Source organism: Microcebus murinus, chromosome 7, assembly GCF_040939455.1.
Source record: "Microcebus murinus isolate Inina chromosome 7, M.murinus_Inina_mat1.0, whole genome shotgun sequence".
NCBI classification, from domain to species: Eukaryota; Metazoa; Chordata; class Mammalia; order Primates; family Cheirogaleidae; genus Microcebus; species Microcebus murinus.
In genome coordinates, this window is record NC_134110.1 from 106,055,448 (window position 1) to 106,066,326 (window position 10,879).

At 41.8% G+C, this 10,879-nt stretch overlaps 1 protein-coding gene across 1 annotated transcript; it reads left to right on the plus strand.

Annotated features, from left to right (window-relative positions):
• The first annotated feature begins 4,042 nt into the window (after positions 1–4,042).
• On the plus strand, positions 4,043–7,779 carry SNAI2 (snail family transcriptional repressor 2). The gene is made up of 3 exons (XM_012790035.2): positions 4,043–4,390; positions 5,113–5,658; positions 6,554–7,779. Exons 1-3 carry the CDS (start codon positions 4,312–4,314, stop codon positions 6,733–6,735), a joined length of 807 nt encoding a protein of 268 aa, XP_012645489.1. The 5' UTR covers positions 4,043–4,311; the 3' UTR covers positions 6,736–7,779.
• Positions 7,780–10,879: the final 3,100 nt, after the last annotated feature.

A 10,879-nucleotide genomic window follows, 5' to 3' on the forward strand; every position in this document is an offset into this window, starting at 1 on the left:
ATAATGAGAATGTGAAATTGGAGCAATTACAAAACAAGGTCGGTCAGGTTGATGGCCTTAGTGTCAAGTCAAATCAATCTATCTTCCACTAGGTGGCAGACCTTGCTAAAAAGTTATAAGAAAGAAAAAGCAATGCATCTTCCAGAGCTGACCAACAGGTGTCTCTTTGCAACCACATATCCGTGGGCTGTTGAATAACATATAGATAATCTCAACATTTTCTGCAGTCTTTCTTACAGATAAGATCTATGCATCTTACAGATCATCTTACAGATAAGATCATCAACACTTTCCACAATGTACAAATAGAATACTAAAGAGATGAGTATCTTTTACTTTACATGACACACTAACCATACTATATCCCCTCAAAGGGAAATGAAATTATAAAAACATAACTAGGAATAAAATTCTGAATACAAGTGATTGGCAGAAAACAGATTTCATTAAAATGCTGTCCCTAAGAGAAACAAGGTTTTCTGTTTGAAGTGATATTAACTTTTACCAATCATACGTGATTGGGTTAGAGTTCACTCCAGACAGACACACAAGGCTAGTGGCTATTACCCTGGTGAATATGGCCCTGGGAACACACAAGAAATAGTAGAAATTCCTAAACAACAAAGGGACATCATGATATCATTTTTGCTGCTATTGTTTTTCACCCAAATTTAGACACGTGCACACTCACGCAGACACATGTTCATATGTGGCCTTGTTGGCATGGTTGAGTGGATATACTTAGGTATGTTGAGTGTATATGCACTCCATCCACATCTTCAAATTAAAGAGGTTCTCCTTACTACAGAACTCAGAATATATAAGCAGAATCCTATACGCACTTAGTTATTTTCTCTTTTATATGGGGAAATATTTGTCCCTAAATCATTCTGAAAGAAATTAGAGCTTAATATTAAGCATAATGTACAGATAGAGAAGCCCAGGTACTGACACATTTACTTCTCTTATATTTAGGGGTTGGTTTATTTAATTGGAGATTGAATTAAATGATGAATTAGGAATGCAAATATAAATATGTATCTTTATACATATAGATATGTATATGTACAAAATTACAAAATGACATCATAATCTTTGTCATCCAAACTTCAAATTACATATAATAAATGCTTTGTTCCTATCTAAATAGATTTTTAAAATTAGTAATGCATTACAATATTCTCCAGATATCACAGCCAAACTAATGCTATCCATAACTTCATATCATGCAAGGCCTACAAACAGCTGTATGAATTCAAAGGATATAAAACCCCCAAGGGTGATCATGCCAGAAGCATGATCTAGCTTTGGCTAGAAAGACACAAAGTTCATTTTAAGAGGCAGGACAGAGCACAAGAGGGATTTTCAAGCCTCTCCCATGCTGTGATTCTTTTGGTGCTAGATTAACTCCATTTCCTAAACTCAGTAGTCAATACCTGCGCTGCTTTTTACACACCTAAATACCCAAAGTGCATGAATCTGCATGCAAAGTAAATAAATCCAAGGTGCATTCCCAAACCTCGTGAATCTCATTTATTTCCCTATTTGGCAAAGCAAGAATGTGTCTTTCATGAAAAAGACAGTCCAGGAGAAATCCCACCCTTCTGGGAGCCTATGGGGAAGGCTGGGCTCCCTGTGAGATCCCAGACGTTTAATTTGCAAAGTTATTCTCAAGTTATCTGGGTCAACTTCTTCAGAAAACAGAAGAAATGAGAGACTGTCAGGTATGTCACATCAAATCTAATCATGGCAGTTAGGGAATTAGATTACATGGGCTTCTAGGTCCCACACAACCCACACCATCAGTTCCACAGAAATCAGGAAAGAGAAAGGACCCTCCAGTAGGGCAGAAGCCGAGGGAGGGTTAGTTTGTCAGCTCCCCTAAGGCCGCCCAGCTCCCCTGCGCTACCTTAGGCAGCGAGGAAGGAGCCCAAGGTGGAGGCAGGGCCCTCTGTGCCTGCGTGTGACCTGTGCCCAGCTTCGCCGCTGGGTCCAGTGGCTCTCAGGATGAGCGCCATTTCTTTTAGATTGCTCCGATCAGCCTTCTTCACAGTGCCGGCTTCTCTCCAACCTAGGGCGAGTCCTTGCACTAGCAAACCCACGAGATCCTTTGTTTCGCCCATTTCCCCCCTCAGCCATTGACTGACTTCTATCTGATTCCATAACAAAACATTTAAATTGGGTGTCATTTCCTTTCCACAGATTTCTGTCCCTGGGCAAGAGAAAGTCTTTCAGTGAATCCCCAAAGCCAACTCCTGCAATGAGCCCTCTGGCTGCAGAAGGAAAGGAAACCTCTGTCTTGTCGTTGCAGAGTCCCAGCAGCTGGACTTCGGGTGCGGCCTCGACTCTTCTGCCTGCGTTTTTACCACACTGTTCTGGCGCCAGTGCCCTCCGCTGTGTCTGAGCAGAGCACCTGTTTAGTCTGACTCACGCCGTCAGCGCGCACTCGCCCCACGGCGGCCGACCTCACACGGGCGTGCGGGGCCTCCGCACGCGGCTGTGCAGCCACCGGCCTCCGCGCGACCCAGGGGCACCCGCGCCCCAGAGGGGCTTGCCCGGTTATGCCTCTGGAATCCAAATGCAAGTTTTTTTCAGGCATGGTAAATTTCTGTCAAACTTTTTAAGTGGAGTTTTTAAGTACACATTTTAGCAGGTAATCTTTTTGTGTAACTACCAGCAGATAAACACCAAAGCATCCGATAACTCTCTGCTCTGTTGTGGACAGACTCTGGAGAGAGAAGGGCGAGTAAAAGCCATGGCAAGTTGTGTTTTCTCTACAATGTCTTTAACACAACGTGTGCTTTGCAGGAACTGGGGTGAAAGAGGCAACGAGGGCTACTGCTCTGTTAAGCCCCGTGCCTACAGCTGAACAAAGCCTCACAAAAGGTAGCAAGGCAGGAAACTGGCTCTGACCTTCATTCCAGGTGACAGTTTGTGGAGAAATCTAACGTGTATTCCTATTTTCCTGTCTCTACAGATATGCATCCCTTAACACAAGGATTCATCTGAATTCCTTTCCCGGTGTGATGCTTAAATTAGTGACTGTTTCAAGAAATAAAAGGAGCCGCTGAAATTAGCTCAGGAAGCCTGCTGTCCCCCCACACACACTTGTTTTCTCATCCCAACATTAGGAAGTTACGCAGCCTGACAATGCACCTTTCTCTTACAAGTCTTGACATCACCACTGTTATTTGCTTTTTCACTTTTTTCTTCCAGCACCTGTTAGAAATAAGAGTAGAGTGGTCTTCATGTGAATTCATTCTTTCCTTATTCTTTGAGCAAAAGGTCGTGATAAAAATCTGAAATGGGTAGAGATGTTTGAAAATATGGTTGACATTTCACTTTAAAATGAGCCACCTTAGAGTATTTTTAGATTGATAGCATACACAAAATCAAGGTGTCTTTGCTGATTACTAGGCTAGCTTAAAACTTTAATCAAGCAGCACTCACAAGAGTATCCTTTTATTTTTTTAACATAATACAGGAAACTGGCAGATGCTGAGACGGATTTTGATGACTTTATAGGGATGCAAAAAGCACCAAATAAAAGATGAATATTTCAGACGAAATAATTTTCTCTAAAGACCCATACTCTCTCTCTCTCTCTCTCTCTCTCTCTCTCTCTCTATATATATATATATATATATATATATATATATATATATATATATATATAAATAAAATACACCGTGACACAGGAAAAGGTAAGAACTCTTGTCAAATGTCTGTGAAATAGTCTCCCAAGGTTCCGAATGGCAGTTTCCCTGCGGCCCCGCCCTGCCGGCCTTCCCTTCTGTCTTGGGGCTCTGCAGGTCTCCGGATAAGCCGGCCCTTCACGGGCTACACAGCGACTCTTCCAGGCCCGGTGGCCAAGGCCGCGGCAGGGCCGCCTGCTCCGCGTCCCGAGGGCGCCGCCGGCCACGCCCGCTGGCGCCTTTGTCTTCCCGCTGCTGCCTGCCGTTTTCAAACGCCAAGAGTTAATTATTTGGTCCCCGGGCCAGTCACACCTCGCCAGACGCGGCTTCCCGGTGCAGGCGCCGTCCCCGGGCAGGTCGCCGCGCGGGAGCGCCCGCGCTGCTGCTCCCCGCCGGAACCGAGAAACAGCCCATTTTGAACCAGAATAATTTAGTCTGACAACAGCTTCTTCCTCTGTTCACAGCTGTCCCAGGGGGAGGAGCTGAAACCCGAGCCCCGCGCCGGCCGGCCCCCCAGAGCCGGGCCAAAAGCCCCTCCCGGCGCGCGCGGGCGCAGTCCCCGAGCCGCCGCCGCCCGCGCCGCCCGCGATGCGGTAGCGCCCGCGCCGCCCGCACCATGCCGCGCTCCTTCCTGGTCAAGAAGCATTTCAACGCCTCCAAAAAGCCGAACTACAGCGAGCTGGACACACACACAGGTAAACACCGGAGACAAAAAAACCCAAAAAGTATGTCTGTGCCTGCGTGCCTGCGAATCCGTAGGTGCAGATCTGGGCATTGCCACTTAAAAGCCATTGCAAAGAGCCAAAGACAGCTGCGTCCCTTCTCGCAGAGCCCTGAAAGGGAGCCTCTGTCCTTTCGATCATTTAGGGTAAGTTTTAATTCAAAACTTTTTAAGCCCTAAGCGACAGGAAACTTTCATCCCACTGTGGCAGCTCCATCTCCTAAGGCCCGTGCGAGCGTGGTAGCGGCCGGCGGAGGGGCCGCGCCGCGCGGACGCCGAGTCGCCGCGAGCCTCGCGGACGGGCCTCCCCTCGGAAGGCGGCGGGCGCGCCTCTGCGCTCACGGCCACAGTGCGTGCGAACAGCACACGCGGAAAATGGAAAACGACTCCTCTCGCTGTTGACAGATAATGTCTGGGTCATTCCCCGCAGTGGGGACAGTGGAGGCGCTGGCTTGGTCGCACTCCCCGACTCCAGAGGCTGGCGTGGCTCAGCGCAGTTGTCAGGCTGTGTGCGCATTAAGTGCAGTAACTCCATAGGGGCCAGGGGGGAAGAAAAATCCTTGCCAATGCATACGTCCTACCAAACGGGACTATCTTCTTCATTGAAAACCATGTGTGTTGCTAAATATCGTTTATGTGAATATTTTAAAGTCATTTTAACCTTAATCTTCTTTACTTTCCTCTTCTTTCCTTCAGTGATTATTTCCCCGTATCTCTATGAGAGCTACCCCCTGCCTGTCATCCCGCAGCCAGAGATCCTCAGCTCAGGAGCCTACAGCCCCATCACCGTGTGGACTGCCACTGCTCCGTTCCACTCCCCACTGCCCAACGGCCTCTCTCCTCTCTCCGGATACCCCTCATCCTTGGGGCGAGTGAGCCCCCCTCCTCCATCTGACACCTCATCCAAGGACCACAGTGGCTCAGAAAGCCCCATTAGTGATGAAGAGGAAAGACTACAATCCAAGCTTTCAGACGCCCATGCCATTGAAGCTGAAAAGTTTCAGTGCAATTTATGCAATAAGACCTATTCAACTTTTTCTGGGCTAGCCAAACATAAGCAGCTGCACTGCGATGCCCAGTCTAGGAAATCTTTCAGCTGTAAATACTGTGACAAGGAATATGTGAGCCTGGGCGCCCTGAAGATGCACATCCGGACCCACACGTTACCCTGTGTCTGCAAGATCTGCGGCAAGGCATTTTCCAGACCATGGTTGCTTCAAGGACACATTAGAACTCATACTGGTAAGAGAAAAAACATAGTCAGGAATGTTAATCTCTCTGATAGAAAGAAGCTCTGGGCTGGCTGTTGGATTTGCATGAAGTAGTGACACTGTGCTTTTAATGATGGATGGTCCTCAATAGCTACTTCCTGACTACTCAAAAAGTTGTTAGAGCACAAAGTGCTCCATTTCTTGCTAACAACCTCTGCTCCAGGAATTGCAAACAGCATTTAGACTTTGGAAAGTAGATACAGGAGGTTTGGTCTCAAAGATCAGTTAGAAAATCAGGAAAGATGTGCTAGAATGTGTGTTCTTTGGAACTGCCCTCAGTAATCAGCAAATACAAAGGTTGCTATCTTAATCAATTGATTTGGTAAATAGATGGAGGGTTTTCCTATAGTTTTCTGTTAGTTACACTCTTGCTGTGTTATCTATTATCTCTTAGCCAGTTGGTAGTTGAAACTAAATTTGCTTTATGTCTTTTTTTTTTTTTTTTTTGCTGTATTTCTTGTTCCTAGCACAAAATTGTCCTGCAGGGTGTCAAGACACTTATACTGCCTTGGTCATAAGACAGAAAGAGGGAAGAGGGGAAATATTGGGAAATGTTGGGTGACGCTCAACATTAGCTGCACCTGCTGAAGCAGAAAGCTTTAATAAGTCAAAGTCCTGGACTATGTGCACTGTCTCTGTGTGACTAGCAGCAGCGATGATACTCTGTGTATGATATTTTAATGCAACATTCAAATTTATCTTAAAGGACCAGGTATTAAAATAAATACCTAGTGTGGGGAATTTTAATCAGGTTTTGCTCCTTCTCATTCTTTTGGCAAAATGTGATTGATTTTTATTAACGTGACTTTATGTTTCCTCCAAAAATACTGACTGTCTTTCTTTTTCTTCCCCCACCCTGCCCCCAGGGGAGAAGCCCTTTTCTTGCCCTCACTGCAACAGAGCATTTGCAGACAGGTCCAACCTGAGGGCTCATCTGCAGACCCACTCTGATGTAAAGAAATACCAGTGCAAAAACTGCTCCAAAACCTTCTCCAGAATGTCTCTTCTGCACAAACATGAGGAATCTGGCTGCTGTGTAGCACATTGAGTGATGCAATCAATGTTTACTTAAACAGAATGCATTTCTTCACTCCGAAGCCAAATGACAAATAAAAGTCCAAAGGCATTTTCTCTTGTGCTTACTGACCAAATGACATGTATAGGCACACACACACACATGCACACATACACACACGCACACACAAAGAGCTGCAGGAGCACAGAATCCATGTGTTTAAAGTTAATCCTTTCCATGTGAAGTTTAAAATGACTATATATTTACTGACAACGATACTGAGAGAATAAAAGACAAGAACCTTTCTCTTCAAAGATGAAGTGAAAAGCACATTGCATCTTTTCTTACTAAGAAAGAATGCAAGGATTTACATTGCTGCCAAATCATTTCAATTGAAAAGAACAGTATTGCTTTGTAGTAGAGTTTGTACTAGAATTTCCTATAGGAAGAGAATCTGCGAGATGCTATCTCAGGTGCCTTATAAAATATTCCAAGTTTACTTCAGGACATGTCTTATGTCTAGTTACCATTGTCAAACTAAAGCTTTGTTGTTGATTACCTGTAATGCTTTAAAGTGTATTTTTATGAGAGAGAAAAAAATCAAGAAACACAAGAGAATGTATTAAAAGTATTTTTGTTTTGTTTTATTTTTGTCAATAAGTAGTATGTGCCTTGGGGGAGGAGGGCAAGATTAGCTTTGAACATTCCTGGTGCATGCTCCATGTCTTACTTTTTAAAAGAACTTTAATGATTTTTCTAAAATTTATTAAAGATGGGAATAAGTGCAAGAGACAATTCTTAGAAATTCAGTAATGTACTTAAACCATTTTAAATGCATACGACAAATGCAATAATATGACATCCCTTGCAAGTGCCTTTTTTTTAATTAATTGTATAGTTGATGAGTCAATGTAAATTTGTGTTTATTTTTATATGATTGAATGGGTTTTGTGTGAAAGTGAGATGTTGTCTATAGCTATGTCTATAAACAACCTGAAGACTTGTGAAATCAATGTTTCTTTTTTAAAAAACAATTTTCAAGGTCTTTTTTTTACAATAAACATTTTTGATTTAAAAGCTATTGTTTGTTTACTATTTTCTGACACTTTACTTGCTCTGTTATTAGTATCAAACAACTGTACAAAGAATTGTTCCTTTTGTTAAAGGAAAAAAAAGTGAATAGTGTATAGTATGTGTTTCAAATGCTATATTATGTGTTAGGTTATAATAAAGTAAACTGCCAGTATTTTATTTATTTTTAAGATAATACTATCACATTCAGAAAAGACAGCATCATGGTAGAATTTGTTAGCATACCACTTTAACAAAAATCACACTTTCTGAGTGCTAAAATAGTCAAACTATTAATAGTCAAAAATACATTTCAAAACTATGTGGACTTTATTATATTGACTTTAGGAAAGCAAGTTACAGTTACTTATATTATCACATAGGCCACTGAAACAGTTTAAGATTTTCAAAAGAAATATTTAATGAGATATAAGAGAAAAAAGCAGAAAAACTGCATGAAAAGATCAGGAGAAAAATGGATTTACTATACAAGTTGGAGAATTAAACCATGCAAAGAAAATGCCACATCTAGTGATATAAAATAAGTGGTATGTTTCATGATGGGAGGAAGACTAAATAGTGGAAGTTTAAAATTTCTTTTTATGGTATTTGAACAAGTTGGACAAGCCCCCACCCAAATCTAATATGTACTTTAGAAAATATAACGTGACCATCCACACTGTGCAAGCGCATGCTCATTAAATACACATGTACTAACTCGCATGCGAAAATCCTATCCATCATAGGAACTGTGATACTTACTGAAGTCTGTATTTGAATCCAAACTCCAAACTCATTAAGAGGATAGTTTCTGCTACTGTTCACCACTTCTCTCTGGTGGTATGAGCAGAACTTATAGAATCATGGTTATTTTTCTTTTTTGCCCTTGTGATACATATAAAAGCCAGAACTAGTATCTCAAAGAAATTAGTGGCAGTCCTATAGCAGGTGACCAAAAATAAATACCAATACTACTCCTTTTATGTTCTTATTTCTTCCTCTGTATATTACATTTTTCACTTTTAGCCAACACACAAAAGGATAGTGTTTCTAAGAAAACAATCTTGAATTTTATATTCTGCCTTTAATTTTGGGGGGTATCTCAGTACATATTTCTTAGAGGCAAGTTATTTGGAACAGCAATTTATGAATGTGAAGAAATGGTTGATAGCTTGACTAGGGTATTCTAAAGTTATAAAAAGACCAATTTAGCTGAGTGTATGTGGTATAGAAATGATTGCCAATGACTGGAAGCTTCCAGGCCAGCTTACATGTAGAAACATCTTGCAAGGGGGAAATGTGAATGAGTCAAGCCTTCTGGGATGTTCTGGTTAGCTTTCTCAGGAACCAGATCTACCCTTGTTTCCCTCTCTCAGGTCTACAGGCAAATAGTTTCTTGGTGTCCAAAATTTAAACAGCTAATTTTCTAAAAGAAAAAGTCTGTTAATTAATTTAATTGCTTAGTGAAAAATAAGTGGTAATATTTTTGTCATATATTCAACTTTGTTCTCATCATTCTAATTTCATTCATGATCAAAATATTTTAATTTCATTAAGGTACATGAGTATGAATTAAAGTACATCATATTAAGATGTTCTATAAATACACTTCAGTAATTATTTTAGAATTTTAGAATTTTTACCAAGGTCTTTGAATAGATATCTGCTCTCCTACAATACATAAGACTGCACTCAAATGTCACTTACTTTCCCAAATTCACTCACTCTGGGAGCTTTATACCATTTATATGATAGTACTCATTCATTACATTACAATCTTTTCTTGGAATCTTTCTTTTTCACTAGATAGGACATTTTTAAAGCAGAAATTCCCAGTATCCAACATATTCATAGATATCAACAAATGTTTGTTGAATAATAATAAAATATTAGAAATTGATAAAAAAGAAAAAAACATGTAGATCTATAACAGATCTATAAGAAATTCAACATATCACCCCATATTACAGGGAGTTTCGATAGTTTCTAAAATATCCTCCAAGCAAAATTACTGAAGTATCCTAACCTGGTGACAAAGGCCACCCAAAATAGATGAAAAGGGGGGAAATATAGTACATATGTAGACAAGGCCTGATAAACATTCTTAGAGCCTGAGCTTTGAAAACTATGTGTTTTAACAATAGGTGCATATGCACATAAGTGTTCAAAGTATCCTTAATTGTTTCTTATGATACGAGGAGGTGTGTTATAGGAAGGAGCTCGAGCTCTTACATCTAACAAATGTTCAGTGATCGCTGCCTCACCACCAGTTGGCTCTACATCCTTATGCGAGTTACTTAACTGTTCTGTGCCTCAGTTTCCTAAAGTGTAAAACAGGAATAGAGTTTCTGTATCACAGATAAAGAACTCAACAGGCCCTTGCAATGATAAGCCTCGTATATTGTAAAAATGAGCTCCCAATGTTACAATTAAATGCTTAAATTGTACCCGCTCTTGTACTAGGAAATTCACACATACAATTTTCTTCAGTGGTAACAATTTCACTCAGAGAAGTTGCATAACGGGCCCAAGGCAACAAAGGTAGCAAGTTGCAAAATGGAAATCTAAAGCCAGACTCTGCTGGCTCCAAAGCCCTTGCTTTTGGCACCAGGGGCGGGAGGAGGTTCTGCCATGCCACACTCGGCGAGGGCATTTCTACGCGGCAGGCACATATTAGCAACCTGCTGAAAGGACGGTGATAAATATTCTAACAGTATATTTAGGAACTATCATAATTCAGGAGTTATACAATGCGCACACAACAATCTTCAGAACCATTTTCCAGTTGCTTCTAGAAATGTCACTGGCTCCACCCCCTCTGGAGTCAGCCCCCTCTGCCAGGACGCCTCCCCCACAGGCTCTGCTGGTGCCTGTGAGCCTGTTTCCTCGGCCTGTTCCCAGTGGGGACGGAACGCAGCTGCTCTGTCCTCGGACGTTAGCACTTCATCTTCTGGGGCCCCGCGCTCCCTGCACGCCCACACTCCGCACGGCTTTTATCTTCTTAGACGGAAAAGTCTTCCAACCTAAACAGTCATTTCTTTCACCACTAAAATGCGGACACTTTGGTGTAATGAGGCAATTTTAACTTTGAAAAGTAGAAGGATTT

What these genes read in the sequence shown, in the direction of transcription:
- SNAI2 (XM_012790035.2), top strand. Translation starts at nt 4,312, where the DNA reads ATGCCGCGCTCCTTCCTGGTCAAGAAGCATTTCAACGCCTCCAAAAAG. An exon ending in CGAGCTGGACACACACACAG is followed by an intron (nt 4,391 to 5,112) that starts GTAAACACCGGA and finishes TCTTTCCTTCAG; the next exon opens with TGATTATTTCCCCGTATCTC. An exon ending in ACACATTAGAACTCATACTG is followed by an intron (nt 5,659 to 6,553) that starts GTAAGAGAAAAA and finishes CCCTGCCCCCAG; the next exon opens with GGGAGAAGCCCTTTTCTTGC.